Source organism: Leptosomus discolor, chromosome 6, assembly GCF_034619465.1.
Source record: "Leptosomus discolor isolate bLepDis1 chromosome 6, bLepDis1.hap2, whole genome shotgun sequence".
NCBI lineage: Eukaryota > Metazoa > Chordata > Aves > Leptosomiformes > Leptosomidae > Leptosomus > Leptosomus discolor.
In genome coordinates, this window is record NC_141396.1 from 52,105,708 (window position 1) to 52,118,805 (window position 13,098).

A 13,098-nucleotide genomic window follows, 5' to 3' on the forward strand; every position below is an offset into this window, starting at 1 on the left:
GTCTTTCCAAAGCAAAGATACGTGCCCCCAGCAGAGCACCTCTAACCCGCTTTCTTGGATCTTGGAGTACACAAGTGAAAATTCTTGCTTATTTTGCTTTAAAAAAATCTGTAAATTACCACCTTACTTAATTTAAATGGAACTTTTAGACTACTTTGCAGTTAACAGCCTGCAGCATTTTGGGGTGGAAAGTATGTTTGCTGTGCTTGTTTTAACGGATTTGTTTCAGCCAAAGGTGAACGTATCAGGTACATAGGCAGTATAGGTCCTCCTGTCTCCAAAACAAACACTATCATAACTGAAATTTTCTTTCTTATTTTCATGTCTGATCCAAGGGTCAGCGACCCCAGCAGTGGAGAATCTCCCAGATGGGAAACGGACTGTTATCCTGCTGAGAACCATGTTGCATCAAAGAACGTCATTGCTGTCTCTAAGCAAAATGGAATTTTATTTTTCTTTTGCATTACAAAACTGGACAGAAGAGCTAATATTTACACCTATGACAACAGATCCTTGATCATTAAATTAACTTAGCTCTAATCTGTGTAGCTCTTTTGCTGGACTGAAGTAGAAAGGAAGATCAAGAGATTCAGCTGTTGCTGAAACATGACTTGGGAGAGCTCCTGCTTCCATCCCTCCTCACTTTAAGAGCGCTAGTATCCTCTCGCATGCAGGCTTTCTTGGACCATTTCTTCCCCTATTTTTTTTTTGCCAATTGGAGAACAATGCCAGAAGGCAGCACTGGTGGGTAACATCTGAATTCCACAGTTAGACGTGTAAGGAGCAGCTGTTCCCATATGTGCAAGAAACAAGTGACACACGCATACCATATATCAAATGGTACCATATATCACAGCATGTATCGAATCAGTCATTCCTAGATACTGCAGGCAGTAACTGCAGGTCCAGCTACAGTGCTGTCATCAGCTGGTTGAGCTGACCCTATGCAGCACCTATACTCATCTAGCTGACATCTAGTAACAAAAGTGAGTATAAAATTCTGCCGCTAGCTCTGTTTCAGGTATATTATTCCGTGTTTCTAGAGTGCTATGTATAAAGTAGCTTAATCCTGAAGCTGGAAAATGAAACAGTCTGAAGTGACAACAAAATACAATGAAAAACCTTACAACAAAGCAAGGGATTAGGTGAATCTCATATACTGAAGTTGAAAGAAAAGGAAAAGAAAAAAACCCAACATCCATAGAGAACATAGCTTATAAGTCGTATCTTTGCTCAGGACTTGCAAATTAGCACTCAACACACCTCTCAGGATTCACTTGTAACACCTTCCTGGGTCACAGTACTGACAGCATAAATCTACAGCATGGTCAGAAACAGAGCCAGGTTTCTTACAACCCATTAAAAGGTTTGTTCTAGTAACTGGTTACAAAATAATAGTTCCAGCTGTGGTGTGAGGAGGGACCTATCTGCCTGTTGTGAATATATCATTACATGTCTTTCCGGTTAGTCAAATACTTACTGCTGGGCCTAAGAATTAGAAAAAAGAGTGGGTTTAGTGTTTTATCTTACTCTTATACTCTTGTAGTGCAGTCTGGAAAAATCTGATGGGTTTTCAGTTTTGTTCAACTCAGCAACAATAAGTTCAGTAAGTTAGTAATTATGGTACAGCTTTTTTAATTCTCAAATAAATATTTGCTACATCAACTTTACCACTAACAGCACAGTTTACAGGACATCAAAAGACATACTGCTGCCTTATCCTAAGTTCTTAGCATTCTTAAGTGAAACACAACATATTAGCGCTCTTACTTAGAACTGAAATTTCTAAGAGCGCACTGAACTCATACTATCTGCAAGACACCTTAATCAAATTTGTAACACAGAGTATTACAAAGACTACACATATTATATTTTTAAATATATTGCAAGGAACTTGCCTGGACCTTGCCCAGTACAATGTCTTGAATGACTGCAGAGGAATAATAGAGGAAAAATACTTTAGCATGATGTCTTAAAATCTCAATACTTACAATATGTAGCCAGAGAATGTGAGGAGCTTTGTTTAAAAAACTACCTCAGCAACTATTATTCCACAAAAGCTTCAATTTACGTATCTCTCAAAGTTAGTATTTTTATGAAGTGGAACTAGTCTGAAATGTTGTTCCGAAGCTCAATATTCTCATGCTTCATTTCTGTGTTCTCTTAGAAAAATTATTCACATTGATTAGTTTTCACGTCCTGCACTCTCATCCATTATGTAAAAAACCACTGCCAAAAACAATGCTACAAATCTCAGAAACTGGAATATCTCTTCACAGGCAGACCCCATCACAAAATAAGTGAGAATGAGAAACACATTGCTCTGATTTTATGATTCACAGAGGAATTTCTTCTCTCCTCTCTCACAGGCTGGGAAGCGGATGGAAGTTTTATCAGAAAAGATTTTACACAAGTCACTTCAGAAAATATTTATCATCTGAATGTTTGCAGTAATAATGGATTTAGAGGTAATAGTTCTTGGGAAAGCTGTTAAGTGGCATCAAAATACAGCAGCAACAAAACTAAAGCTGAACCTTTGCATTGTTTTAAAGACACAGATAACACTTAGGCTATGTAAGAAACAAAAATCCTTTCCTTATCACAGTATGTTGTCTTTTTTCCTGAAGTAAGATGAAACTGCCTGATGAAAATATTTTGCTTAAGGGGAAAAAAGTTGGGTTTTTCAAATAAAAATATTATGGTCTCTCTGGGAAATCTGGAAAGACACCAAGAGCGTCCTGCTGTTCAGCGCCCTACTCCATCTGATACTTTAACAGTTCCAGATGGCCTTTACTACAGGATGACCTCCCCTCTATTCTTTTATTATGACCTTTGGGTCACAAATTATCTATAGGATGCTGCCGTCATTCTGTAAGACACTGTTGTACTCTTTCATCTAAAGAATAGAGATGCTTAACATTAAAACTCATCTTTGTTAGGCTGACCTTCCAATGATGATCAAAACAGACAGTTATTCCAATCAATGTCATTGCTGGAGAAAATATGTTTCATTTTTTGCAACACTGACATTAAGAAACTAAGGCATGGTTTTAAATCAGATCACTTTTCAATTCTACTTGGCTAAAGAGCATGGCATGTTACACATTTAAAATATCAAAAATATTACTGTAACGGTTTTGGTGAGTTACATTGATTAGAAGGATGTGGTGGGTTTGGTTTTTTGTAAGTCATTGATGTGGTTTTCATGTACATTGATAGAAGGTAATAAAACTTTATGCAGGTTTTATTAATTATTTGTCTTTATCATCATAAATGGAACATACCGAACTTGCATAGGAAAATATAATAAATAGTCCCAATGTACTAAATAAAGTGATAAGGTTAATTTCTTTCCTGCTGTCAGTAAATTCATGTTAGCAGTCTCTCGTCAGCTTGACATCAATTAATGATTTTAATTCCAGACTCTTGTCACAGTACTCACCACCCTTTCGTCTAATTAAAATGGATGATGCATGATGAAGGGAAAACACAAGACTTCTGTTCTTGTTGTAACATTTCTATTCATTAGTATACTTTTACAACAAAGGGCTTGTGGCTTTAATGGTACTAGAGAAAGATGAGAAGTGTATTATATGTTGGAGATAAAGACCCTTATACCCTTAGGAAACATACAGGAAGCATTTTATGGTATGACCAAATCCTTCAGGAAAAAAATATCAATGTTATTTTAACTACTAATGAACAGACAGAATGTTTCACTCTGAATTTAGGAAAAATCATTACGTGAACAACACCCACTGAAATTGCAGCCTTATTTACATTCACACAAAAAAAGCTGTCAGCCTATTGATCGATCTCCAAAAGTAACAGCAAACCTGCCAATACAGAGACAAATGCCTGATCCACCTCCCCCGGACAGCATCTCTGCAAGACCAAGACCCTCGCGCATCTCTCCCACTCTTCCTGCCACACCGTGGCAGCTGCAGCAGCATCGCCTCCTACCCCCAGCCACCACAGCATCTCCCCAGCCCCCGTCACACACAGAGCTCTCCCCCAGCCGATGGCACGGCGCTGCGGTTCGCTTGGCCACACAAAGCCTCGCTGAGGGTTCCAGCCCGCAGCTCCCCCTCTCTGCCCCGCCGCCAACACCGCAGCCCGCGCTGCTGGCGTTGGCACAGACGCGGGCAACGCAAACAGCAGAACAATGTCAATTTAATTCCCTTTGTGACCTAAATGAGCAAAAGGTTATGTTTCCAAAATAAACAGGGGAAAGAAGCAAAGCGGCAGGTTTTTTTCCAGTTGAAACTATATGTGTGTACACACGAGGCTCAGTATTGCTTTGCAGCGTGTTAATTGTCCAACAAGTATAGCAAAGACTGGAATTGTATGGCTGCTTTTTCAGAGCCGAGGAAGCCCCTGGCTCCAAAAGCCCCCATCTGACTGCTCCGTCATCCTCTCAGCGCTTCTGGAGCCTCTGTCATAGCACTTCCACCAGAACAGCTCTTTAATCCTCTTCCACAAGGTTTCTCCTTATCTCCTCAAGACTGATCCTCACAACACAGGTGTTTAAGTACCCGATTTTGCATCCGTTTCAGTGGAAGTTGAGGAAGAATACAATACTAAGATTAAAACACTTTTATGGTAACCCAGAGATTTATAGAACATTAGTAAAGCTCTTAAGTCAGCGTATCAACCAAACAGAGAAAATATCCTGTAAACTCTTCTCAAGAGGAGGAAGTGCCTCTAGAGGCAGATTAAAGCATACAGCTTTAATCCACAGCTGGGATCTCATACTCTGAATCATGAGATTACATTAGAATTGCAACTTTCATCTTTTAAGCATTATCTAGCAATGAACCGTGCTGGATACAGCTGAATTTCTTGAAAACTTCACAAAGAAGTATGTTTATTTCATTCCTCTGTTATCTACTAACCAGGTACAAAGAGTAAAGTTGTTTGGGCTGGGAAGCACTTGGTTTCCTAGACGAAGTCAGCCCAAGGCAGAAGACAGGGCCGGCACACATGGCCTTCCCAGGCGGGCGTCAAGAACTGCGCGTGCCCAAGCTGAATAAGGGCAGAACACAGGCAAAGGTTTTTGATTTGCTGAAGATTTATTTTGTAATGAACACTGAGCTGCAGGGGGTGGAGGGGGAAGCCAACAAAAAAGAAATCCAAGGAAAAATCCAAAGGCGAAAGAGGGAGAGATTAAGGTATCAGAACCTGCTGTTAGAGAGACATCTCCCTCCAGCAAGGGCCACCAATAAACACCAGAAGACAAAAGCAGTAGGTTTTCTATACAGTTCTGTCTTCACATTTCCTAAGAAAAAGACTATACTACAGGGTCTTGAGGAAGCCAGAAAACATTTCAGAGCAATCGGGTTGGAGGATATCGATGCACACATTGCCTACACATTGAGAAAACCCTATCCTCGGAGGCCCTCAAAGACCAGATGCTGAGAGTTTCTAAAGTAGAAAGGTCTGTGTGCTTCCAAAGGCTTAGATCTGGTAGCACAGCAGAAGGTGGCCATCCATATGAAAACTGGGTTGTAACCCTAATTCCTCTTGGTCATTGACAAAAGTTTCAAAATCTGGTTTTAAGTCTATCCTACATAGTCTATATCCTATATAGACTTAAACAATGCCTACTGTAAGTAGTTTGAAGCATTTCTGAAAGCTCATGATACTCCATGCATCTCCAACCTGTGAAATCCAAGACATTGCTCTTAGGAAGATGGGCCAGCCACAGGTGAATCAGGACACTCTGGAATTGATAAAAGGCTTTCTATAACAAAAACAAAGAAGGGCCCAGGGCTGTTTTCTCAGTCTATCCGAGTGAATGTAGCATCTCAGCAGTACCCAGTTCTAGTAGTCCAGTGATGGATGAGATGACAGCATGGCACAGAGGGGCTCCATGTTAGCATATACATATATAAAATATCTGTGATGTGGAACAGGAATAGAGCTAATTGAATTCAGGTCTTATTCAACTTCCTCAAGACTCTGCAGTATAGTCTCTTTCTTAGGAGACAAGGCCAAGTTCAGAAAACCTATTGCTTAGTTTTGCCTTACGGTTTCGATTGGTGCCATTGCTGGGGAGAAGTACCCTTTCTAACAGCACAGCATCAGGATTTTCAGATCAGATACTCAAGGATAAAGCAAGCAGACTTCTTTCTTGTGGAGTAAACCACTGTTAAAGAATAGTGACATGGGGACAATGTCCTATGGCCTTGGATGAACTGTTACTCCAACATCTGGAGAATTTAAAAATAGCAAGCATTTTACAGCAATTTTGGTAAGATTGGTGGGTGGTCTCCCCAGATGACATTTCTAATTGTTCCAGCATTCTATCTCATTGAAAGCTGCCTGCATTTTCAACTAGATAATTTCATTTTCTGTTCAAAATTACCTTAAGATTGTCAGTAACCAGGTACCATACACAGGTTAAGAGATACGCTCCTTAACTAAAAATTACTATTAATAATATGCTTATAAAAGGCAATTTTATTCATTTTAATCATAGTAAATAGAGGAACATTAATTTGCTTATTTGTCTCATCATCAATACGAACACTACTTTTAAGATTTTAAAGAAAATAGTATCGTAAGCACAATACTATTAAAATTATCAAGTCAAGGCATAGTAATTCCATAAAATTGTGGGCATGATTGATTTTTTAATGGACCGTTCACTTGTTCTCTGACCCTCTAAGGACTTTTGCTCCTAGCCTCTCATACATAGTAAATTCATTAAATCCAACCTATTTCCCCAAAGTATTGCATCATTATAGAGGTATATAGTATCAAATACCAAGTAAAAGCGAGCAAGTGAATTGCACTGCCAAAAATATTGAGAAGGGAAAAAACCCACAGAAAACAAAGTTAAAATAGCAGCCATTATGAACCAACACTGAAAGTAATATTTTACTTTGTCTCCTAGTAAGCATTCTGAGGGATTGTTCAGTTAATTAGCAGGAGTACTCTTCATTAATAGCATGTATCTAGCATCATTATTTTACATGATCAAAAGGAAACTCTCTGCAATCTAACTGCAAAAATATTTAGTCTCTACAGACCAAATCAACATCTGAATTTTTCAGAAACATAAGGAAGCACCTCACACATTTGGTTGCTATTTTATTGTCTTTTATTAGTTGTACATGCCACTACCCCAAAGAACTTGCATTCTCTTATAGACATAACACAAAGGAAAGTAAATACACAGTTAGGGAAGGAGAGTAACAGGAGGAAGAGGATCCGTGTTACGGTAACCTTATCAAGCTATTATGAAGTTGTGGCACATGCATTTTCTGCACTTTCAGTGAACACATAAAAATGTTTTTACGACACACGAGGAGTGAGATTCCAGGAAAGATTCAAATTGGTTAGCATAACTTGATGGACAGGGATTAGGAATTTGCTCCATGCGTTGGGGGCTATACAAATAATTTCATAATTCTACCTTGGTACCCAGCGTGACTATTGCAACCTCTCTTACATCACCACATGGACAGTCTATACTTTCACCATTCTTACTGAGAGAGAGACAGAGAGACACAGAGAGACAAAAAGAGAGAATGAAGAGAGAGAAAACATTACTAACTCAAACCTCAAGTCTTTCTTCTTTGAATAGATGTATATGGCTGATTTTCCAGGGACCTAAGACTACTAAGAAAATCTCTATGCTGGGCAAGCTTGGGATCAGCAGAGCACATGAAGCCACGGATCAGTGCTGTGCACGTGTGGCTAACCTTCCTCCTGGTCTGAGCTGGCTGGAGCAACGGTCGCAGTTTTCAGTGGCTCTGCACCCCTGGCATGAACTTATCCACAAAGCGGCTGCTCTGCCCATGTGTGGAGGGAAGTTGACTACACAAACACCCTCATATCAAAAGTCACTTATTTCCTTCAGTTCCATTATTCCCCTTTACCATTTAATCTGAAAGCACATTACTCTTAAAAACAGGAACAAATTTAATGATCCTGCTTCACTTTTGTTAAAAGAGAAAATAAAGGCCAATCGGACAAGTAAAAAACAACCCAGCACTGTGATCCAGCCACCCGCTACTGTCAGAATGGATTGAGAAAGACATGAATAAATTTTTACATCAATTTATGCTAGTATATCTGTTAAAGAGTAAAAAATTTCCCATAATGTAATCCAAACAGATGGTCATAAATGATGAAGTTTCTGCAGTTTAACAAGTTACTGCTGATCTTCATTATCTAATAAATGTATACTCCAAGCCTGTCTTAACTGTAATGCAAATCACTCAACCATTTTAGGTTTAACTGAGGAGACTACACAAGAGTTACTGTGGCTCTGCTATTCCAGCGAGCTGTTAGAGTGAAGTCATCATTTTATAAATTTCTGTTCTTACCCACAGAAGACCAAGGTGTATAGAGAATATGGTTAAAGGGATCATAAGGATTAACTAGTCATACCTCCTGTACAAGGACAACAAAATAGCCCTCTATAGTTCCTGCATTAATTGTCAACTTATGGCTGAGCTATAGCATAATTTTTAAATAAATCATTCCCATTCATAGTTCACTTTCACTGCTAAGTGCATCTGAATCTATTTACCATTCAGCATTTGTAACCCTTCAAAGTTTGTCTCCTTACTGGAGATGCCTTCTCAAAGGGGTCTTCTCTCCACGTGCACCGCCAACTACTAGTTAATTTATCACCTAAGTTTTCCAAGATTTTGACTAAATTGATATAAGAGATACCAGAGTCTAGGCCCCAAATATCTAAGGCTACAAGAGACAGGACGAAAAGTAGATTGGAAATATTCAGAGGAGCGTACGACATATATATTACATAGGTATATAATGTTAAGGGAAGCTCACAAGGAAAAAGAGAGGTACTCACCACTCATTTTTACAATTAGCAGTTTAATATACATATCATTCCATAAACAGACTGCATGACACATAAATAGATTGAACTCCAGTGACAAATATACTGGTAATTATAATTTTTAGGGTTTTTTTCTAAATATATCAGTGAAAAAAACTAGATATGCAAGACTTTGAAGAAAAATACAAAACATACTTCATTCTATATAAATATTTCTTTTCTGAAAATGTCAATAAAATCAGTTATAGAATATATAGAGAATAAATTTCATTTTATTACTTCAGCCTCCTCAATAAGGAAAGGAGCTTTGGGTCTATAAAAGATGCTTAATGCAGCCAAAGATGCTATTGATACTAATGTCCAAAATAAATTCATCTTTGTCTTGTTATTTAAAGTATATAAACATATCAACATTGGGGAAATTCCATCAATGAAAATTGAACTTCAGTTATTTAATTTAAAAAACAAACTCTCTCTATCAAGGTTTAAGCAAATACTGAAGTCTACCTCTCCTGTTCTTGCTTCATTCGTATTCTCTCCTCTTCTGAAGTAAGAGCTTCCTGCACTTTTATTTTACCAGTTTTCTCACTCTTGTCATCTTTGCGATGTTTGCCAAACCTGTTAATAACACACAAAAAAAGAATCTAACTTGTGAAATGAACAAAACTGTATTTTCCTTTTCCTATGACAAAAAGACTCCTCCAAGAAGGGCTGCTTGGAAACCAAGAAGGGAAAGCGCAAAGACCTCAGAATCTCAATTTTTAATATTTTCAGGCTGCTTTCCATTTTTTTTTTGCACAGTTTTTTTTAACTTTATTTTTATTTCACTCCTCTTAAAAGTTTATGGAATTCCTCACTAATGAACAGAATTAAAAAAAGAATAAGATCACATTTCTTTTTTCTGCCAGGATTTTTGGGTCACTGTTCTTAAATACACAGCCAAACTATCACTGCCAAAGAATGCAACTCAAGCTTACGTTAAGTGACAAACAAGTACAAACAGGAGACCCACCGCTGTGTGTCTGACAACTGCCCGGAGTGCAGTATCATCCTCTGCAACCTGCCCACAAAAGGAGTTTCACAGTGGACGTCATCCAAAAAACTATTCTTTTTCCAGCACCAAGGATTTTTTAAACGATATTACTCATGACTTCTCCCCCAAGGGTGTTCCAGTGCAAGGAGGGTGAGTGGAGGAATGGAACAGGCTGGGCTGCTCCAGACAGAGCGGGATACTGCCAACCCAATGTTTGCTCTCTTCATGTCATGTCTTCTCCTCTACCGGCTACGTTTCAAGTATTTTATGTTTCTTCCATATTTGCACATTCCACTGTTTTCTTTTAAACTTTCTGGGAGAGCACAGTTTGGCATTTGAGGTAGGTATTTTAAGGACAAAATTGTATGCATTTCTTAGATATTTCAGACCTACTCTGAAAGGAATGACTTTCATATACAGCAAACTAAACAAACACTTAAATATAGCCCTTAAATACATCTAATACATCTACAAATTTATATCTAAGGCAGAAGGGATAACACATACCAGTTAAACAGTATCTTATCATAATACATACCTATTAAACGTGGGATACATGTGTCATACCAAAAGCAGAAAGAATTTTAATTTTTTTTAAATCAAATGCTCAGATAAGAGCAGACTGACACTTGTGGCACTTCACACTCAGGTTCATATCAAAAGTGAAATGAAAGCACTGAAATGTGCAGTCCAGCAATGGTGCAGACAGGACACCCCAAATGCTTGCAAACAGTGAAATAAAACGCAGAGTTCTTAAAACTTTCTTCTGACCCATGAATGTAAACTGCTTAAAATATTTAGAGTCCATGAGGCATTTATAATATTTCCTCTTTTGTTCCTGTTGATTCTAGTACAAAGCCATTGTGTGGGCTGAAGATGTACCACACAGAGACCCTGCAGAATGATTAATTTCTGGCCACTCAGTCAAGAGATATTACTACATTGCATAACCATGTTTATGGCTCTTAGGGCAGTTGTTTAAAAACACAACACAAAATTACAGCATTGGAGCATGCACACAAAGTTTAAAGTGCATGGCTGTTCTCCACAGTTCCCAGATTGCTCACTTCCAAAGTAATTCAGGCATCTGAAAACTAAAACTGTTCATTAATAATCATCTGAAAAGGGAAAGGCAGAGGACGTGATAGGGTTAAGAAACACAAAATAGGAGATAAAGTCAGTGACTAGAAACATCAGCATGTATCTTCTAAAACATCCACCTATTTATTAGAGAGTAGTCCAAACCATTATACAAAACATTTACATATACGACACGAGATTCAAATCAAGTTCTGGATGTTATACACCAGACAAAAAGAGAACAGTTAATTTAAAATAGCCCTAAATCCTCTAGCCAAGAGAGGAGTTTTGGCAGACAAACAGTGGAACTGAGCTATTTTACCCTGATACACAGAGAGTGCCAGGGGTGGCAGGGGTCTGACTGACAGAACATGCAGAGCTGAGAGGAGACACACAGCATATGTGGTACTGCAGCACAGCATCTCTGGGATGCCCATGTTTGCTTCTGTCTCCTGTCCTTCCTTGACCCATTCAAAATGTCAGGTAAAGCAAAGGAATGAAATACTGGAGTAGCCAGTTTATTTTTGAGAAAGAACTAGTGGTTAAAAAAATAAAAAAAAGAAAAATATAGATAAAATTGAACTAGTTAGTACTTATTAAGTTTTGGCAGCAAAACAGAATTTATATGAACATAAATCAATTCATTGCAAGTACGAACAGAAATATATTGAAATCAATACCTTATTAAAAAAAAATAAAGTACACAGGAAATTTCTAATACTCCTTGTAAGCAATCTAGTAAATGTCTGGTCAGGCTGCATGATCGTGGGGAGAGTATTTCTGATGTTAACGTGTAACGCAAACCTAGCAAAAATCGACGCTGTGAGTTCCCAGATCCAACCGCCCAAGTCCAGAACACACCACGCTTGAACTGCGTTTCCACAGAGGGAGAGGTAGGTTTACCACACAGGCAGCGCTCGGAGCAGCAGAAGGGCTCAATTTGCTTTGACTCATGAGCAAGCTGTGGCAGCAACCCTTCTTCTCTCTCAGGGTTTTCTTCTGATCATCTGGGAATTAACGTTCCTTCTGCCCTCATGGACCATCCTCATAAAGTCTCCAGAAGACATCTCTGGTCCTTTCCCAGGCATTTCAAAGGGTGGCCGTACCGTTCCCACTCTGACCGGAGACTTTCCAGTGCCCATCTCTGACAAGCTCTGTGGTCATCCCAGCAGTGGACAGCATGGCAGAGTGTGAACCATGGTGGTCTTGCAAATTTGCCTTCTTTGGACTTTGTCACCCGCAGAAGTGATCTATCTGCCATAATCACCACTGCCTGTAACAAGTTCAGCAACATTAACTGCACTGTCCCTACACTTAAACATGGAATAATCAACATTGTCCTCCCCCCCCTCCCTGATTGTGGCTTCATGTTTTTAACACCATGACCTGCACAGATAGAATCTCCACAATACTCATAGAACTGCAGAACAGTCTGGAAACACACTGCCCTAAATGGGTCTAGCTCTGAACAAGTCTGTATACTTTTAGCAAGACCTCTGTGCAAAAATATTTACATGTTCAAGATTTCTCTCTTCCACTGAGATCGCAAGTCTAACAGCATCTCTGTTAAGCTTCAGCTTACAATACTAGAAGTAACAGACAAACAAAGGAAAAACATTTTCCAGGCTCCACCATGCACTTGAGAAAGGTGTTTAAAGAACTGTGATGGGGATACATATGCACACACACGCCCTCCTTTTGCTTCTGTAGAAGCAGTCAACACTCTGCACTCCAAACATCATTCAAAGGTTTTGGTAAGATTGCTCTTGCTAACAATAAGTGTGTTTGCTATTTATTTCTTTTTAAAGTGTTTGCTCCATGAAGTATGATTTACAGTCATAATGAAACCCACAGCCCAAATCAGCATCCTCTCCATCGAATTTATAACAGACATTTATAAATTATTCAACATTCATATTCAAGCCAAGTTTAACTACAGAAGAGCAAAATCCAGCAATACTAAGCCACACTGAAGCAAGCTGTTATCACTCCCTCAACTGTACCATGGTGTCTACACTGGTGTCAAGCTATTCAAAATCACAAGTTTTTCTGATTTCCTCAGGTAGATGTTTCCCACTCTGATTCATGAATATTAAGTAAACCAGGACACTTCAAAATAAAAATAAGAGTATTGAGACCACTGAAATTCAAGTAGCCTACATAATAT

The 13,098-nt window shown here is 38.7% G+C and overlaps 1 protein-coding gene across 8 annotated transcripts in view; it reads right to left on the minus strand.

Moving 5' to 3' along the window:
* The window catches only part of PARD3 (par-3 family cell polarity regulator), a 453,974-nt gene that overhangs the window by 108,649 nt on the left and 332,227 nt on the right, over positions 1-13,098 (minus strand). For 5 of the 8 annotated variants that reach the window (XM_086466464.1, XM_086466462.1, XM_086466460.1 and 2 more), the window contains one exon: positions 9,326-9,436. The exons of the other annotated variants lie outside the window; for them this stretch is intronic. In XM_086466464.1, coding sequence (XP_086322590.1) covers positions 9,326-9,436 — 111 coding nt within the window. The remainder of the gene's footprint in view (positions 1-9,325; positions 9,437-13,098) is intronic. 8 annotated transcript variants of the gene reach the window in all.